Source organism: Aspergillus sydowii, assembly GCF_001890705.1.
Source record: "Aspergillus sydowii CBS 593.65 unplaced genomic scaffold ASPSYscaffold_5, whole genome shotgun sequence".
In the NCBI taxonomy this organism is placed as follows: Eukaryota; Fungi; Ascomycota; class Eurotiomycetes; order Eurotiales; family Aspergillaceae; genus Aspergillus; species Aspergillus sydowii.
Genome location: NW_024467863.1, coordinates 567,291 through 579,676, shown reverse-complemented (window position 1 = coordinate 579,676; position 12,386 = coordinate 567,291). Strand labels below are relative to the sequence as shown.

Here is a 12,386-nt window from a genome sequence, read left to right as displayed (position 1 = left end):
CGTCCTCTGCTGGCAAGTTCCATTCCACAAGAACCACACAAAATGGTGCGTATTGCGAGGGCATATTGTTATTTATCATCAATTGCTAACATCCTGGTGACTCGGTTATAGTTCTCCCAAACCCTCCGCCGTGCCGCAGCTCAGTCTGTCCGGTCTCCCCTCGCCGGAAAGTGAGACTCCCCCGAAGATAGACCTACCTCTCCAATCCTAAACCGAATGCCTCCGGTGTGGACAATGGACTAGTACAGGGCTTGCTCATTGCTTGTGTGCTATCAGTGTGGCCATTGGACACACAACTCGCCGCAACATCCGGAGCCCGGCGGACTCCCACAAGACCTTGATGGGATACATCGGATGCATAGATGCTAACTCGGCATTTTCAATCTAGGTACTCCGTCGCTCCTCACGTCGGTGGTTTCACTGTTGGCTCTGCCACTAAGATGTGAGTGCCTAATCCTCCCCGGATTCCATATCAATTGTCCAACAAGAAGAACCTAGCTAACGTAATTACCCAACTAACAGCGGATCCATCGCCGCTACCTTCGGTGTAAGCGCTGGTGTCTTCGCCCTCTTCTTCTTCGGCGAGGTCCCTCGTGTCCGCAAGGATATCCTCCAGCAGCTCCCCTTCTTCGACACCTACCTTGACCGAACCATTGCTCCTGAAGACAACGTACGTTTATCTGCCCCCCCCCNGTTTCCTTCTCCCGTTCAATGCTCTACGTGTTTGTTAGAGTTAAGTGCTAATTCGACAATTCTGACAGCCTTTCTAAACGCTTTATCTCTTTGTCGCGTACGTCAGTCGGTCAACTATCTTATCGCGTTCCCATGCTCTCCATGTTCGGATCCCGCTGCCGGACAATGGATAGATAGATGGTGTATGAGAGTGGTGTTATATTGTGTAGAATAGCAATGAAATTTCGTTAGCACATAGACTGTTCTTGGTCCTGCTCAAAAGCTGAGCTGTACGCTAACTGTAAGATATCAACCAATAAAGCACGTAGCAATATAAATACTACACAGCTCCGCGACATTCGAAAATATATCTAGTGCAAAATTGGAGTACTTCAAAGTCTTTCCTGAATTTATTAATAAAGGTGTGTGGTGCCTCGTTTACCAAGTCCCGCCCTTGAATCAAGGTGTATATATATATATTCGCACCCACTCTTGTTCTCTACTATATGTAAGAATCATGGGAAGTACATAAAAACTTCCAACTATCTTATGGCCGCCAGAACAGATGATACAATGATAAATAGACATTTGTATATAATAATATGGAATAGCTATGGGTCAAACCCCTACAGTAAATTGTACACGGTGAGGGCTCAAAATGTGAGGTCGGTAGTATTTAACTACCAAACAGGTCAATGCAATAGCACTTTGACAAAAATACTGACAAAATGTATAATAACGCGAACAAATGAAAACAAGAAGCTAAAGCTTGGGTGATGAGCGGCCCGACCCATCTGCCGATGTATCAGGCAGTGTAGCAGCATTTTGCTCCTGCTCTCCGTCAATAATATCGATTATATTTCCGTGTATAGCATGCTCCACGTTGACCTTCGGACCTTTGAACCATTTGTGTGCATCAACTATCCACCAAATGCTCACTGCGAGCATCGGCCCACCCCAGACCAAGCAAGTCCAATTCATCAGGTCCGGCGTCAAGTTCGAACCGGTATCGGCTGGTAGGCACAGGATTGGCACCATGAGAAAAACGAACCCTACTCCAAAACCACCGATCCACGGGCCGAACGGTCCTAGGTGCCATGGGCCTCTGCGAAAGCGGTTGCCGACGAAGAAAACTCGAATTGCAATGGGTATAGCAAAGGCAACGAATTGTGCAATAGCTCCAATGGAGAAAAGAGCACCGATAGCAACATCGCCGGCGAATAGTAGAAGACACATCAGGATCCCCAAGACGGCATTTAAAATGACGGCGTTTACCGGGGTCTTGGTGGTATCGTTGACTTGCTTCCAGTACTTCGAAAGGGGGAAACAGTCATCACGAGCGTATGCGTATGTGACACGAGATGCCGCTACCATGCATCCTTGGCCCATTGAAAAGCCACACATAATTGTTAGTGAGAGAATCGCAAGCGCACCTTTCCGTGACATGACTTGGAAGAGATATGACGCCCATGGCTGCCCGAGGTCTGAGTTTAACACAGCATCAATGTCAACTACGGTGTAGGCTACAACCAACTGCAAGAACCAACCCATAAGTCCACCGACTCCCGACGTCATAACAATTGCGCGTGGAGACGCAATATTTGCGTTGGAGCACTCTTCGCTGAGATGAAAGGGGGAGTCATAGCCAGACATTGTCCAGATAACTCCTACAAATGTCATCAGTACTGCAACCCCGTCGGGGTAGTCAGTCATGTTGGTAATTGTTCCCCACACTTCTTTGGACGGTGTGAATTTTGGCGAGTTTATGGTTCCTGCGGGAATGGCGATTATGACGGCAACTAGTGCAAGCATGTTGAAAGTCGAGCCCCAAGAGTTAAACACCGCCACCCATTTTGTTGGCATACTGCTGATAACAGCGTGGACTATCATGATGAGGGCCGTGAGAAGAAAGGTTTGCCAATGTGTGGGAGTATAGCCCGGGTTCTGGATGGATCCCGCAGCGAGAATCATCGCGGCGAGAGCATAGTCTACCGATGGAGCAGCAGTAATCTGCCCAATCCAGTTGGACCATCCAGTGATCCATGCCGCATAAGGCCCGTATCCTGGGGGCGCAAGTACCGCAGCAGCATAGTACAACCCTCCGCTGCAAAAGTTAGCATGAGTGAGACGTACAGCAGGAAAGTTTGGATCACGTACCTTGTAGGCATTGCGGAGCATAGTTCTGCCATAGCCATTGCAACACATTGGATAAACACCATGGCTATAATCCAACCCCAAACCATCCCAGCGGTTCCTGCATACCCCATACCTGAACCCACGAGTCAGCCCTGTTGAGTATTTCACTGAGCAGGTTATGTACCGTAGTATATTGTGCTGGCAAACGACGGAAGTAGTCCCAATACCGCAAAGCTGACGCAAAATGTAGTCCATAACGAGAACTCGCGCTTGAATTCCTGTTTGTATCCAAGAGCCGTAATAACCCGCTCGTCGGCGTCCATCGAGTCGTCGAAGTCAGGGACATCTCCATTACGCAGGACGGAGGTAACAGGGTCATGCTCCGCATCGTCGTACTTCAGAGCGTCTGACGCGGCATTCATCTTGCCTGAGACTGACATAGTGACTTTCCAACTGCGGTCGCCTTCAATCAATATCGAAGTGGCAAACAGACAAACTCCTGAGACCACGAGCCACGAAATTTCAAAAAAAAGGGAGTCAGTTCGAGACTGCAAGGAGTGACGAAGCTGGCCGACATCCCTAGCTTGGGTAACACCAGGTGCATATATATGGACTCAGCACGAGGTCATGCATTGTTCCTCCAAAAACGGGGGTCACCGATAGGGAGAGACGGTTCGTCATTACCTCGATGATAACCTCAATACCATCAATGCAGGGGCCTTTGCGGGCTGGGCGATAGGGAACTAGTACCCCGCCCCGTCAGTCTGCACATATACCATGCCCAAGAGGGCAGGTTCATGCGGAGGCTTGGACATGGCTGGGGAAAGCTTGGATTGCTATCGAGGACGGCGAATTAGAGGTCCAGGATGATAAGCACACGCGATAAGAGTATCTCTCAGTAATAGATTTTGATTTGCGGTTAATACCCAAGTGCATTTAGCTTAATCGGTTTGATCCTGATGATGGAATGAGGGGAGAGCCGTGGCTACTTGTGAGGGGAAGTCCGAGTTCCTTGCAGGAAGTGTGATTGTTGTTTACTCCGTCCGTCCTACCTACAAGCCAAGCCTCCTCTCACCAACACCACTACTTCAATCCTACACAATGGACGAACTCTGCAACCCACATGTCTGTGCTTTTGTGTCATTCGCTCAAAATCCGGGTTCCATCTCCAAGGATCAATGGAAGGGCTAAACTTCTTTTACCCAAGCAATGCTATTCCCATGGTCAACTTGATCCCTTGTTGGCCACCATTGTCGGAGGCCCTCAAGATTTCTTCAGATACACCAGCGGACGATGGCTATGGGGTGAAGAGCAGCAGCTTCGGGAGAAGTACCGCGAGTTTGACATTTCTGGGCTGCAAAAAGTCGCCGTGGAGGCGTGCTCAGCAGGGCCCTGTGTCCGCATGGAGAAGATAGGAGAGGGATCATACAACGAATCTTTTAGTCTCACCATGGCCAACAAAATGAAGTTCATTGCCCGAGTTCCGAATCCCAATGCAGGACCAGCCTTTATCACCACGGCGTCGGAGGTCGCAACTATGGACTTTGTGAGTGATGTTAACGAGTAACTAGGAACGATCCCTCTGACACCCCTCCAACTGAGGAACGTCCTCCACGTTCCGGTCCCCAAAGTTCTCGCTTGGTGCTCTGAGGTTGACTCTACTAACCCGGTAGGGGCTGAATACATTATCATGGAGCATGCCCCAGGCAAGCAGCTCGCTCTGGTTTGGCCAGACATGGGCCTCGAGCACAAGGTCCGGACAATGGAAAATGTTGTAAGCATTCAACAGAGATTATTGTCTATGAGCTTCTCCAGGTTAGTAATTAAGGCCACACTGAATATAACTCTATGTCTCCATCTAACTGTAACAGGTACGGCTGTCTTTACTACAGAAAAGACGCCCCACCGGGCTCTCATCCCGCTGTTGTCAGTGGGGATAACATATCGCGAGAGCAAAGAGAAACTATAGCGGATAGATTCTCCATAGGGCCGATGGTACACACGGATTTCTGGGATAAAGAACGAGCCGACATGGATATCGACCGCGGACCCTGTACGCATTGCACTACTTCTCATTTCCTCGCAGCCTATGCTGATTACCAGATAGGGTCCTCTGCATTAGAATACATACGAGCCCCTGCCCTCAGAGGGATAGCCTGGATTGAGAAACACGCAAAAACGGTCGAACACGATAGTCTATCTATGCCCTCGCGCAACTTGTACCCTCCCGAGGAGCATGTATCTGTGATTCAACGCTATTTACCTCTTGCGCCCCATCTACTCCCAGCGGACGAGGAGCTGCTGAGACCATTTCTTTGGCATGCAGACTTCCGTACACCTAATATATTTATGGGCTCCGAGGGGAATATTACCAGCATAATCGACTGGCAGAGCTCATGGGCCGCGCCCTTATTCTCGGAAAGACGCCTTCCGAAATTCCTCGAATACAAGGGTGAGATGATACTCGAACTACCAGAGAACTTCAAGGACCTCGATAATGATGGGCAGGCCTCAATTGAAGAGCAAATGACCAAGTCATTGATACTATGTCTGTACGAAAAGCATACAGCGGAAAGAAACCCAATCCTCTACAAGATGTTCAAATATCCAGAGGGCCCGACATTGACAGCCCCTATTCAATATCCAGGGAGCACATGGAATGGGGATGTCCTGATATTGCGGGAGGCCCTCATTAGGGTACAAAAATAAGGAAACATCCTCCCCTGCATCAAGTAAAACATACTAAGGGACCTAAAGAAGATAGGAACTCTTAGATCGTCCAGGGAAGTGCCCGCTCGATTTCTCTCCTGAGGAGATCTGCAAGCACTATGAAGATGCAGATGGCTGGAATGAAATGCAGGACTTCTGGGATGAGATTCGGCCTGTCCTCGGGAGAGATGGCTGGACATCTCATGAGACGTACGACGCAGCAAAATCCATTTTCTCCGAGTACCAAACTTCTGTAGCTTCGGAAAAGGGAGGCGAAAAAAGGTGATCTCGCTAGGGCGTATGTGATGCATTTGGACGATTTCAAACAATCTTCCCTCACATTCATAGTCTCTGTCGAACGGTCGATATATCGCTTGCGATGTAATGCTGCAGCCCGCGCCATGCAACAGCACGATGAACCCAGACCTTCAGGGCGAAACTCGAGATTTTTCAAGTCAACTAGTCGGATTTAAATGTCAGAAACTCTGTATAATAGACATATAACCATCACAGACCCTATCTGGAACGATAAACCAAAACAAGCCAATGAAGCCGACACAAGCAAACCAACGGCAAGGACCAGACCACCCTCATGTCTTCTTCAAGAAAGCCCTCCGCAGATACCCCGCGTAGCCATGGCCAATCCAACGGCCAACCCACCTAACCGGACTGGACCCAACAAAAGCAACCAAATCTAGGTACACTTTCGACACATGCACAATCAAACCTTCTCCTGCCCTCCTGAAAGTTAAATTTAGATTTTACCAACTTAGAAACGAATCTCGATCTATGAGATCGATACCTAAAATTGAGGACCCGCGAGAGCTTCGGTTAATGACCACTGATCTCTATTATCTACAGCTCATATGCAACCTGCTGCTTGCATGCATTGGGCTTGGACCTCTCCACGGCTCCACCGACATACATCGAATTTCACTAACGCACGTCGCAGAAGGAGCCGGTGCTTTCAACGGTGACCGAGTTGGTTTGTCAATCTTTTTGTCCTGTCTTTCGCGTGCCTTAATGCTTTATGGATCATTTGCTGCGGCGGCTTTTGTGCGTTTTGACCTACTGTATGTAGTTACCTGTATGGTCGTACCTATCAAGTATATAAAACGCCTCACACAACACGGAGTTCCCCACGAGACGGCTCCTTAGTACCGTATCTACGTAAGTACGCAGTAAGTACTCACCAAAGCTTGAGGTCGAGCATCGGGAGAGCGGAAACAGCCCGTGGCCCGGACGGGGCGTTTCCAATCCACTTCCCATTCTCCATCTGGGAGGTAAAACTGGAGCACGAATTCTCCGTCTCAGATCTCGGGCTCGACCTTGTCTCCGCTGGTCCGCGTCCTACTTGGTACGTACTTAGGAGTACTCCGTAGGAGTACGTACGTACGTACTTGGTATTGGAGTTGGCTATGGGGGAGGGCAGTGCGTTACTACCGTGTCGTTGTCGTATTGCATGGCGTTTCAGATTGGATTTCGGTTAGATACGTCGGTATGTTAGCTCTGCTGTACTTAGTCGTCTACTGTGCTCAGATTGTACTGTATGTATGTGTACACCCATTTAAATGAAGACAACGCGCAGGTAGAGAGGTCAATTCTGGGATACGGACATGGCCTCAGACTGACAGCCTCGCTCATCCAGTCTATAAATAGATGGGTTCTCGATAGTTACTCTCCTCAGATTAGAAAGTATTTGGAATCTTGAGGGAGTTGGGAGGCTCATCTCCCCGCGAAACAGGGGGGAAGAGCTTGGATATGGGTGTCTCACCTCTTCAGAACAACAATATACCCAAAAAAAAGCACATGACGACAACGCCCCCGGGCGGTATTATATTATATTATATTAAGGACCTCCTTATTTAAACACGATTATAATATAGCCTCTGCGAAGCGATGTTGGAAATCGTAGCTGTTGGTAAACAAGGCCATAATATCCATAGTAGAATTCGTTCCAGGACAGCTTCTAGAAGTTTAGTTCCCCACCTGGCGCTGTTTCAACGACCGCCAGTGCTTAGCAGGAAACAGTTAGCACAGCCGTGTTTAAGTATAGTGCTGCTTACTATAGCTACTTAGTGAAGCGGGCAGCGGGCAGCGGGCTAAAACAATAATACCATTGTTGGATACCTGGGGCCGAACTGGGAGCAGGAGGGGCTGTGGTTCCCTGTTCCTAGGTGTTTAATTATGTAGTTCCGATGCCTAGGCGATTTGTCGTTTGCTCGACGTCCCGCGATGCAGGAACATAGACAAGCACTGCGTTGTCTACTGCAGCGCTAGCCCGGCTTTTACCTTTTGGCAGTGTGCTCAGTGACATGGTGGCCGGTTGCAGATCGCGGAGGAAACAACACATCAAAACTCACGAGCCACTGAAAGTGGTGAAATTAGTGAGGGGAAAGGGGATATGAAGTGAAGGGCCAGTCTCGCGGTGAATGAAAATACCACGGTGGTAGTCTAGGCAGTGTGCCCCTCCATAAACATTTGTTTCTTCGGGAGAGCTTCGGAGTCGGCAAGACCTCCATTTGCCGAGGAGGGCTCATCAATATCGCAACCTTGTACTCCGTAGCCTGGACTATCTCCGTATACTCCGGAGCCGTGTCGCTGACGATCTGTCCCGACAACGGTATCTGAGACGAGGTCAGCTGTTCAACGTCTCCCAACACCCAGGCACCCTTCTAATGATCGAAGCTCCTGGGTCAACGTGCACTCGGGCAGAGTCAAGTACCGACGATAATGAACAGGCACGGTGTGGTGGGAGACCGAGCACGTACTCTCTTCCGTAAGCCACTTACTCCAACAACGCCACCAGTACGTCTGCAATAATATGCAGTCTTACGAGCATACGATACCTTCAGCTGAAACCACGAAGGAATACTGCCAGACGCTCTAAACTTCGGGATAGAGTGCTAGGGTAGACCTTCTCGATTTGTCCATCCTGCCGCGGCAGACGAGACCCTGCTCGAAAATCGCGCACATTATTGTCCAATGTATCAAGGCCCAGGGGAGAGAAAAAGGAGAAGGGAGACGCAACGGCACTGAGTACGGATGCGATTGAGAAAAAGCTATGCCAGTTTTTGGGCCGTGTTTGTTGGCTGATCTCCCCGTAATCGCATCGCATGGTTACAAACTTACAATGCTCTGCACTCTATACTATCATGCGTGTCCGTGTGAGAATAACCTGATTAAAGGTAACTCGAAGAGCCCAGACTTCAAGGTACTCAACCATGCGCGTAATATGACATGCGTTGACACTTGACAGCGTTGTTGTTGTGCTCTGTCTGGAGATCTAGACTCGCAATTATTAATAGAAAGCCTGGTGAGGGGTTTCATCAACACGGCCTGTAAACAAGAATCTGCTAGAAACTTGCCACTATAGTCTATACAGTGTACAATATCAATCTCTTTCGTCAACCAGTTTGCGGGCTTGTCTCACCCATTCAGCGACTCGAACGGCAGAATCAAGTTCCTTCGATCAGCAATCTTCTGTTGAATTGTTGAGTTGATCGCATCGTGACCGCGCCAAGTCGTAATGATAGAGGGGGTGTCGCCCGCCAATCACGGCCCAGAAAAGCGCCAACTCAAAAAGGTTTCGAAAGTCTGGCTCAGACCACGCTCACGCTTTGGGAGTTTGAGTGCATGCGGATGAGGTGGGTGGCGTTGAAACCAATCATATGATTGGCTTCCAGCACTCCTGAGACTGGAGCGAACCAGACTTGACTTCGGCCTTCCTCCGCCCAAGGCCGGAAAAACGTCCTCGGAAGGCCAAAACTCGAAAAGTGCCGAGGCAAGGATTCATTTTGATGCCCGCCCTCATTCCGCTCCTTTCCGGTGATTCGCTGATCCAGATTCTTGCTGGGGCAGAGGCGATCTGCACGCTTGAAGCAGGCCTTGCAGTAGTCGAAGGTACCAGGCGCGCCATGCCGAAGCAGGTAGGTGGGAGGACAGCGGCGGAAGTCTCCGGCGAGTCCGACAGCAACAAAGGGGACTGGAAGTCAAGAAACACTCCGATATCGACAGTATTGCCCGCCAGCCACTGTTTTTCTTATCCTCTGCCACGTATGAGGGCTTTTTTTTCTCCTTTTTGTGATTTGTAATTGGCGAGCGCGTGGTCAAGTTACGTAGCATATCGTCTAGAACTACCGAAAAGTCAAATTGAATGGCTCGTCTAGTTCGCCCTCGTAAGTTTTATCTCGTGGGAAAGCCAGAGAAGCATCATATGAAGACGAAAGGTTGGTGAACGACACTATAAAAAACCCGGGGCCAAGCTTCAGGAGGAGCGTAAATAGAGATCCACACGGACAATTCTTCACGCTGCAAAGTGGGAACCTGGAAGCTCTCCTGGACCCGTATTGTTGCTTCTTGCCTCGAGGCGATGATCCGTTAAGCGCGCAGAGGGAGCACAACGCAGCCCATCAAGGTTAGAGAGCCACCGACGAGGGGACACCGCCTGGATGGGCTTCTCCCGTCGAAAATTCCATGAGCGGGCCATCGGCTTCTGTGGTGGAGTCGACCAGCCGTGATCGGACCGCCACATTGGGCGAGTTGCAGGGGGTTAAGGAGGCCAGAAGCAGCGGATAGGCCCATGGACTCGCTAGTTAGGTTTGAGAGTTAAAATAACCCTTGGCAGACTCCAACGTGAAGACCACGATAGCCCAGAGAGGCAGTTCCCTGGAACCGGGCACACAAGTGGCAAGTAGGGCGAGAAATGAGATTCTGCAAATTCCGAACAGCGGGCGATAGTCGAACTCAAGCAGACTCGAAGGATCAAGGATCAGTTGATGGTCTTGTGACGTGCAAACCCTTTCCTGTCCGCTGGGAAGAAATAGTGGGATTCCATGATCCATCAGTCCGGCCGTGTGGCTGACGAGTCGATAGCGAGGCCTTTGTACACCGAACCGGGGAAACCTTCCTTTCCGGGTCAGGTCGTTCCGTGCGTTGCCGGCAGGTCGCAGTCGTATTCTTGCTGTGGGAGGAACCGGTCATCTCTCAGCTCAGTGTCATTTCGATGCCAGCCTGCAATTCAAGGAATTACTCGGTGGCTGCCGGTTCGACCTGCCGTGATATGATATGATATGAACTGGCCATGTCAGATCAGCTGCAGAGGAGCCCACCAGAAGCCGCCGTAGCGATGGCCAAGGCCCACTATCGAAACGGGAGAAGCTCCCAGCGAAAATCTAAGGTGGAGCTCAGCCGCCATCCCTTCCAGGAAACTTGTGGCTTGTCCACTCAGCGCCTGCAGAAGCGAGGCGAGCAAAGGCAAATTGAAGTCTGGATATGGCTCAGTTTTCCAGAGCCATAGATTGAAGACGCCTTTTTCCCTTCACTAGGTCTTGTTTGGAAAAAGTACCGCAGGCCCGGCTTCTCTGTCGATAGCAGTGCGTGGCAGCACTGCATTTGAATTGGACTAAGATCTGCCACATCCCGTCATCTGCACATGGTGACATGAGACATGAGCAGCTAAGCCGAGAGAACTCGTCACTGCGAAGAATTCCCAGCGCCACAGCTGACGCCAGTCGCCTTCCGTGTCTCTCAGCAATCGAAATGAAGGGTGTGCGCGGAATGCTTGGAAATTCTTTGTTCGACGGTCGTAATCCGCAGGTATCGTCCAGTAGAGTGTAATATTTAGACAGCCAAATGTATAAGGAGCACCCAATATATATTTCTGACGCTGGGTTTCATTACTATGCGTGTTAGGCGCTGGGTGGGTGTGACAGACTGTTAGACTCAAAAATGAGGCTGCCTGGGTCGAGAACATGACCGCCGATGCGACACGCGTCTGTTTATATAGAATCAGAACATCAAAGAAAGGACATTCATCATCCGGTAGTTGACGTGGCGGCAATATAGCATCTACTGGAGTACAAAGATTAAGCTTAACGAGATGTATCCACAGCACCCATTCGAGTTGTGCAAACTCGTGCCTGGGATCTCCAGACTGATCCTGGCGTGGAGTCAAGTGGGCATGGTTGATGTGCTGCCGACTTCAAATCTCGATTCCATCACCTCAGGGCCTCTCCACTCCCCAGTGTGATAACTCTAATAAGGTTGTCAACCCCTACTTGGAGATGTGGACATGTGGATGTGCCATGAGGCCTGATGGACCAATATTTGGCCAGCGGAGACAGTTAACTGCGGAGAAATGGTGCATGAATCCGAGCCCTACGGGACGGCTGATGGGGTGAAGGATTCTGCAGAATGCACTGTTCATGGAGGGCAGACACTGCAGCTACAGTATGGCTATGATTCCAGCAAATACCGGCACTGGACAAAAGCAAAAATACCCTGGAAGCATCAAGGAGACACGGGGAGAGTAATAAACCTTGCAGCCAGGTTGAAGACGGCATCAAAATTCAATGGCCAAGACCACTCGGGAACTCAACGAGTTGCTGCACATCCCGGCGTCCATTCCATCCCGCTTCCCTGCTGCATGTTGTGAAAGGCCAATGGGCGGGGCTGCTCTCACCCTCTGCGAGTTGAAGCCTGTCTTGTAAGATCGTGACAAGAAGTCGCGACAGCTGGGGGATGTTTCAACTGGCAGCACTTTGGACGGAGCGTGACGACTACAATATACCATCGGTTCCGCTTGCGTCAGAGTGTGCCAATAGTAATGCCACCAAAGAATACAAATCACGGTTGAACAGATTCCGATTGACGATGCGATTGCTGGATGCGGGAAGTTTAGTTGAAGTATCATGCCCGTCTTCGGCACACGTCCGGCGTCCACCAGCCACCCCTCACAGGCAAAGACGGCGACTTGGAGATGGGCGTCAAAATGATTATTTACGGAATTATCAAAGCCGAATGGACTCAGCCAACCAAGAGGGAGGCTAGCCGGGGTGCAGGCTGCAGACCGCATGAAGCCAGCACGT

General features: G+C 50.1%; 4 protein-coding genes across 4 annotated transcripts; 2 read left to right on the top strand and 2 right to left on the bottom strand.

Moving 5' to 3' along the window:
* The first annotated feature begins 12 nt into the window (after positions 1-12).
* ASPSYDRAFT_44983 (cytochrome b-c1 complex subunit 10) lies at positions 13-1,029 on the top strand. The gene is made up of 5 exons (XM_040846946.1): positions 13-45; positions 112-170; positions 389-440; positions 521-670; positions 762-1,029. The coding sequence occupies exons 1-5, from the start codon at positions 43-45 to the stop codon at positions 768-770; spliced, it is 273 nt and encodes a 90-aa protein (XP_040702411.1). The 5' UTR covers positions 13-42; the 3' UTR covers positions 771-1,029.
* A 405-nt stretch (positions 1,030-1,434) lies between these two features.
* ASPSYDRAFT_31261 (amino acid permease) lies at positions 1,435-3,248 on the bottom strand (the record flags this gene model as incomplete). Its single annotated transcript, XM_040844855.1, has 3 exons — positions 1,435-2,776; positions 2,830-2,941; positions 2,993-3,248. The coding sequence occupies 3 exons, from the start codon at positions 3,246-3,248 to the stop codon at positions 1,435-1,437; spliced, it is 1,710 nt and encodes a 569-aa protein (XP_040702410.1).
* A 343-nt stretch (positions 3,249-3,591) lies between these two features.
* Positions 3,592-5,803, top strand: ASPSYDRAFT_1176536 (uncharacterized protein; the record flags this gene model as incomplete). Its single annotated transcript, XM_040840312.1, has 5 exons — positions 3,592-4,371; positions 4,411-4,623; positions 4,680-4,861; positions 4,916-5,505; positions 5,573-5,803. Exons 1-5 carry the CDS (start codon positions 3,932-3,934, stop codon positions 5,801-5,803), a joined length of 1,656 nt encoding a protein of 551 aa, XP_040702409.1. The 5' UTR covers positions 3,592-3,931.
* Positions 5,804-10,868: 5,065 nt separating this feature from the next.
* Positions 10,869-11,566, bottom strand: ASPSYDRAFT_958015 (uncharacterized protein). The gene has a single exon (XM_040853168.1). It carries the CDS (start codon positions 11,270-11,272, stop codon positions 10,922-10,924), a length of 351 nt encoding a protein of 116 aa, XP_040702408.1. The 5' UTR covers positions 11,273-11,566; the 3' UTR covers positions 10,869-10,921.
* Positions 11,567-12,386: the final 820 nt, after the last annotated feature.

What these genes read in the sequence shown, in the direction of transcription:
- ASPSYDRAFT_44983 (XM_040846946.1), top strand. An exon ending in CGGTCTCCCCTCGCCGGAAA is followed by an intron (nt 171 to 388) that starts GTGAGACTCCCC and finishes TTTTCAATCTAG; the next exon opens with GTACTCCGTCGCTCCTCACG. An exon ending in CTGTTGGCTCTGCCACTAAG is followed by an intron (nt 441 to 520) that starts ATGTGAGTGCCT and finishes TACCCAACTAAC; the next exon opens with AGCGGATCCATCGCCGCTAC.
- ASPSYDRAFT_958015 (XM_040853168.1), bottom strand. Translation starts at nt 11,272, where the DNA reads ATGTTCTCGACCCAGGCAGCCTCATTTTTGAGTCTAACAGTCTGTCAC.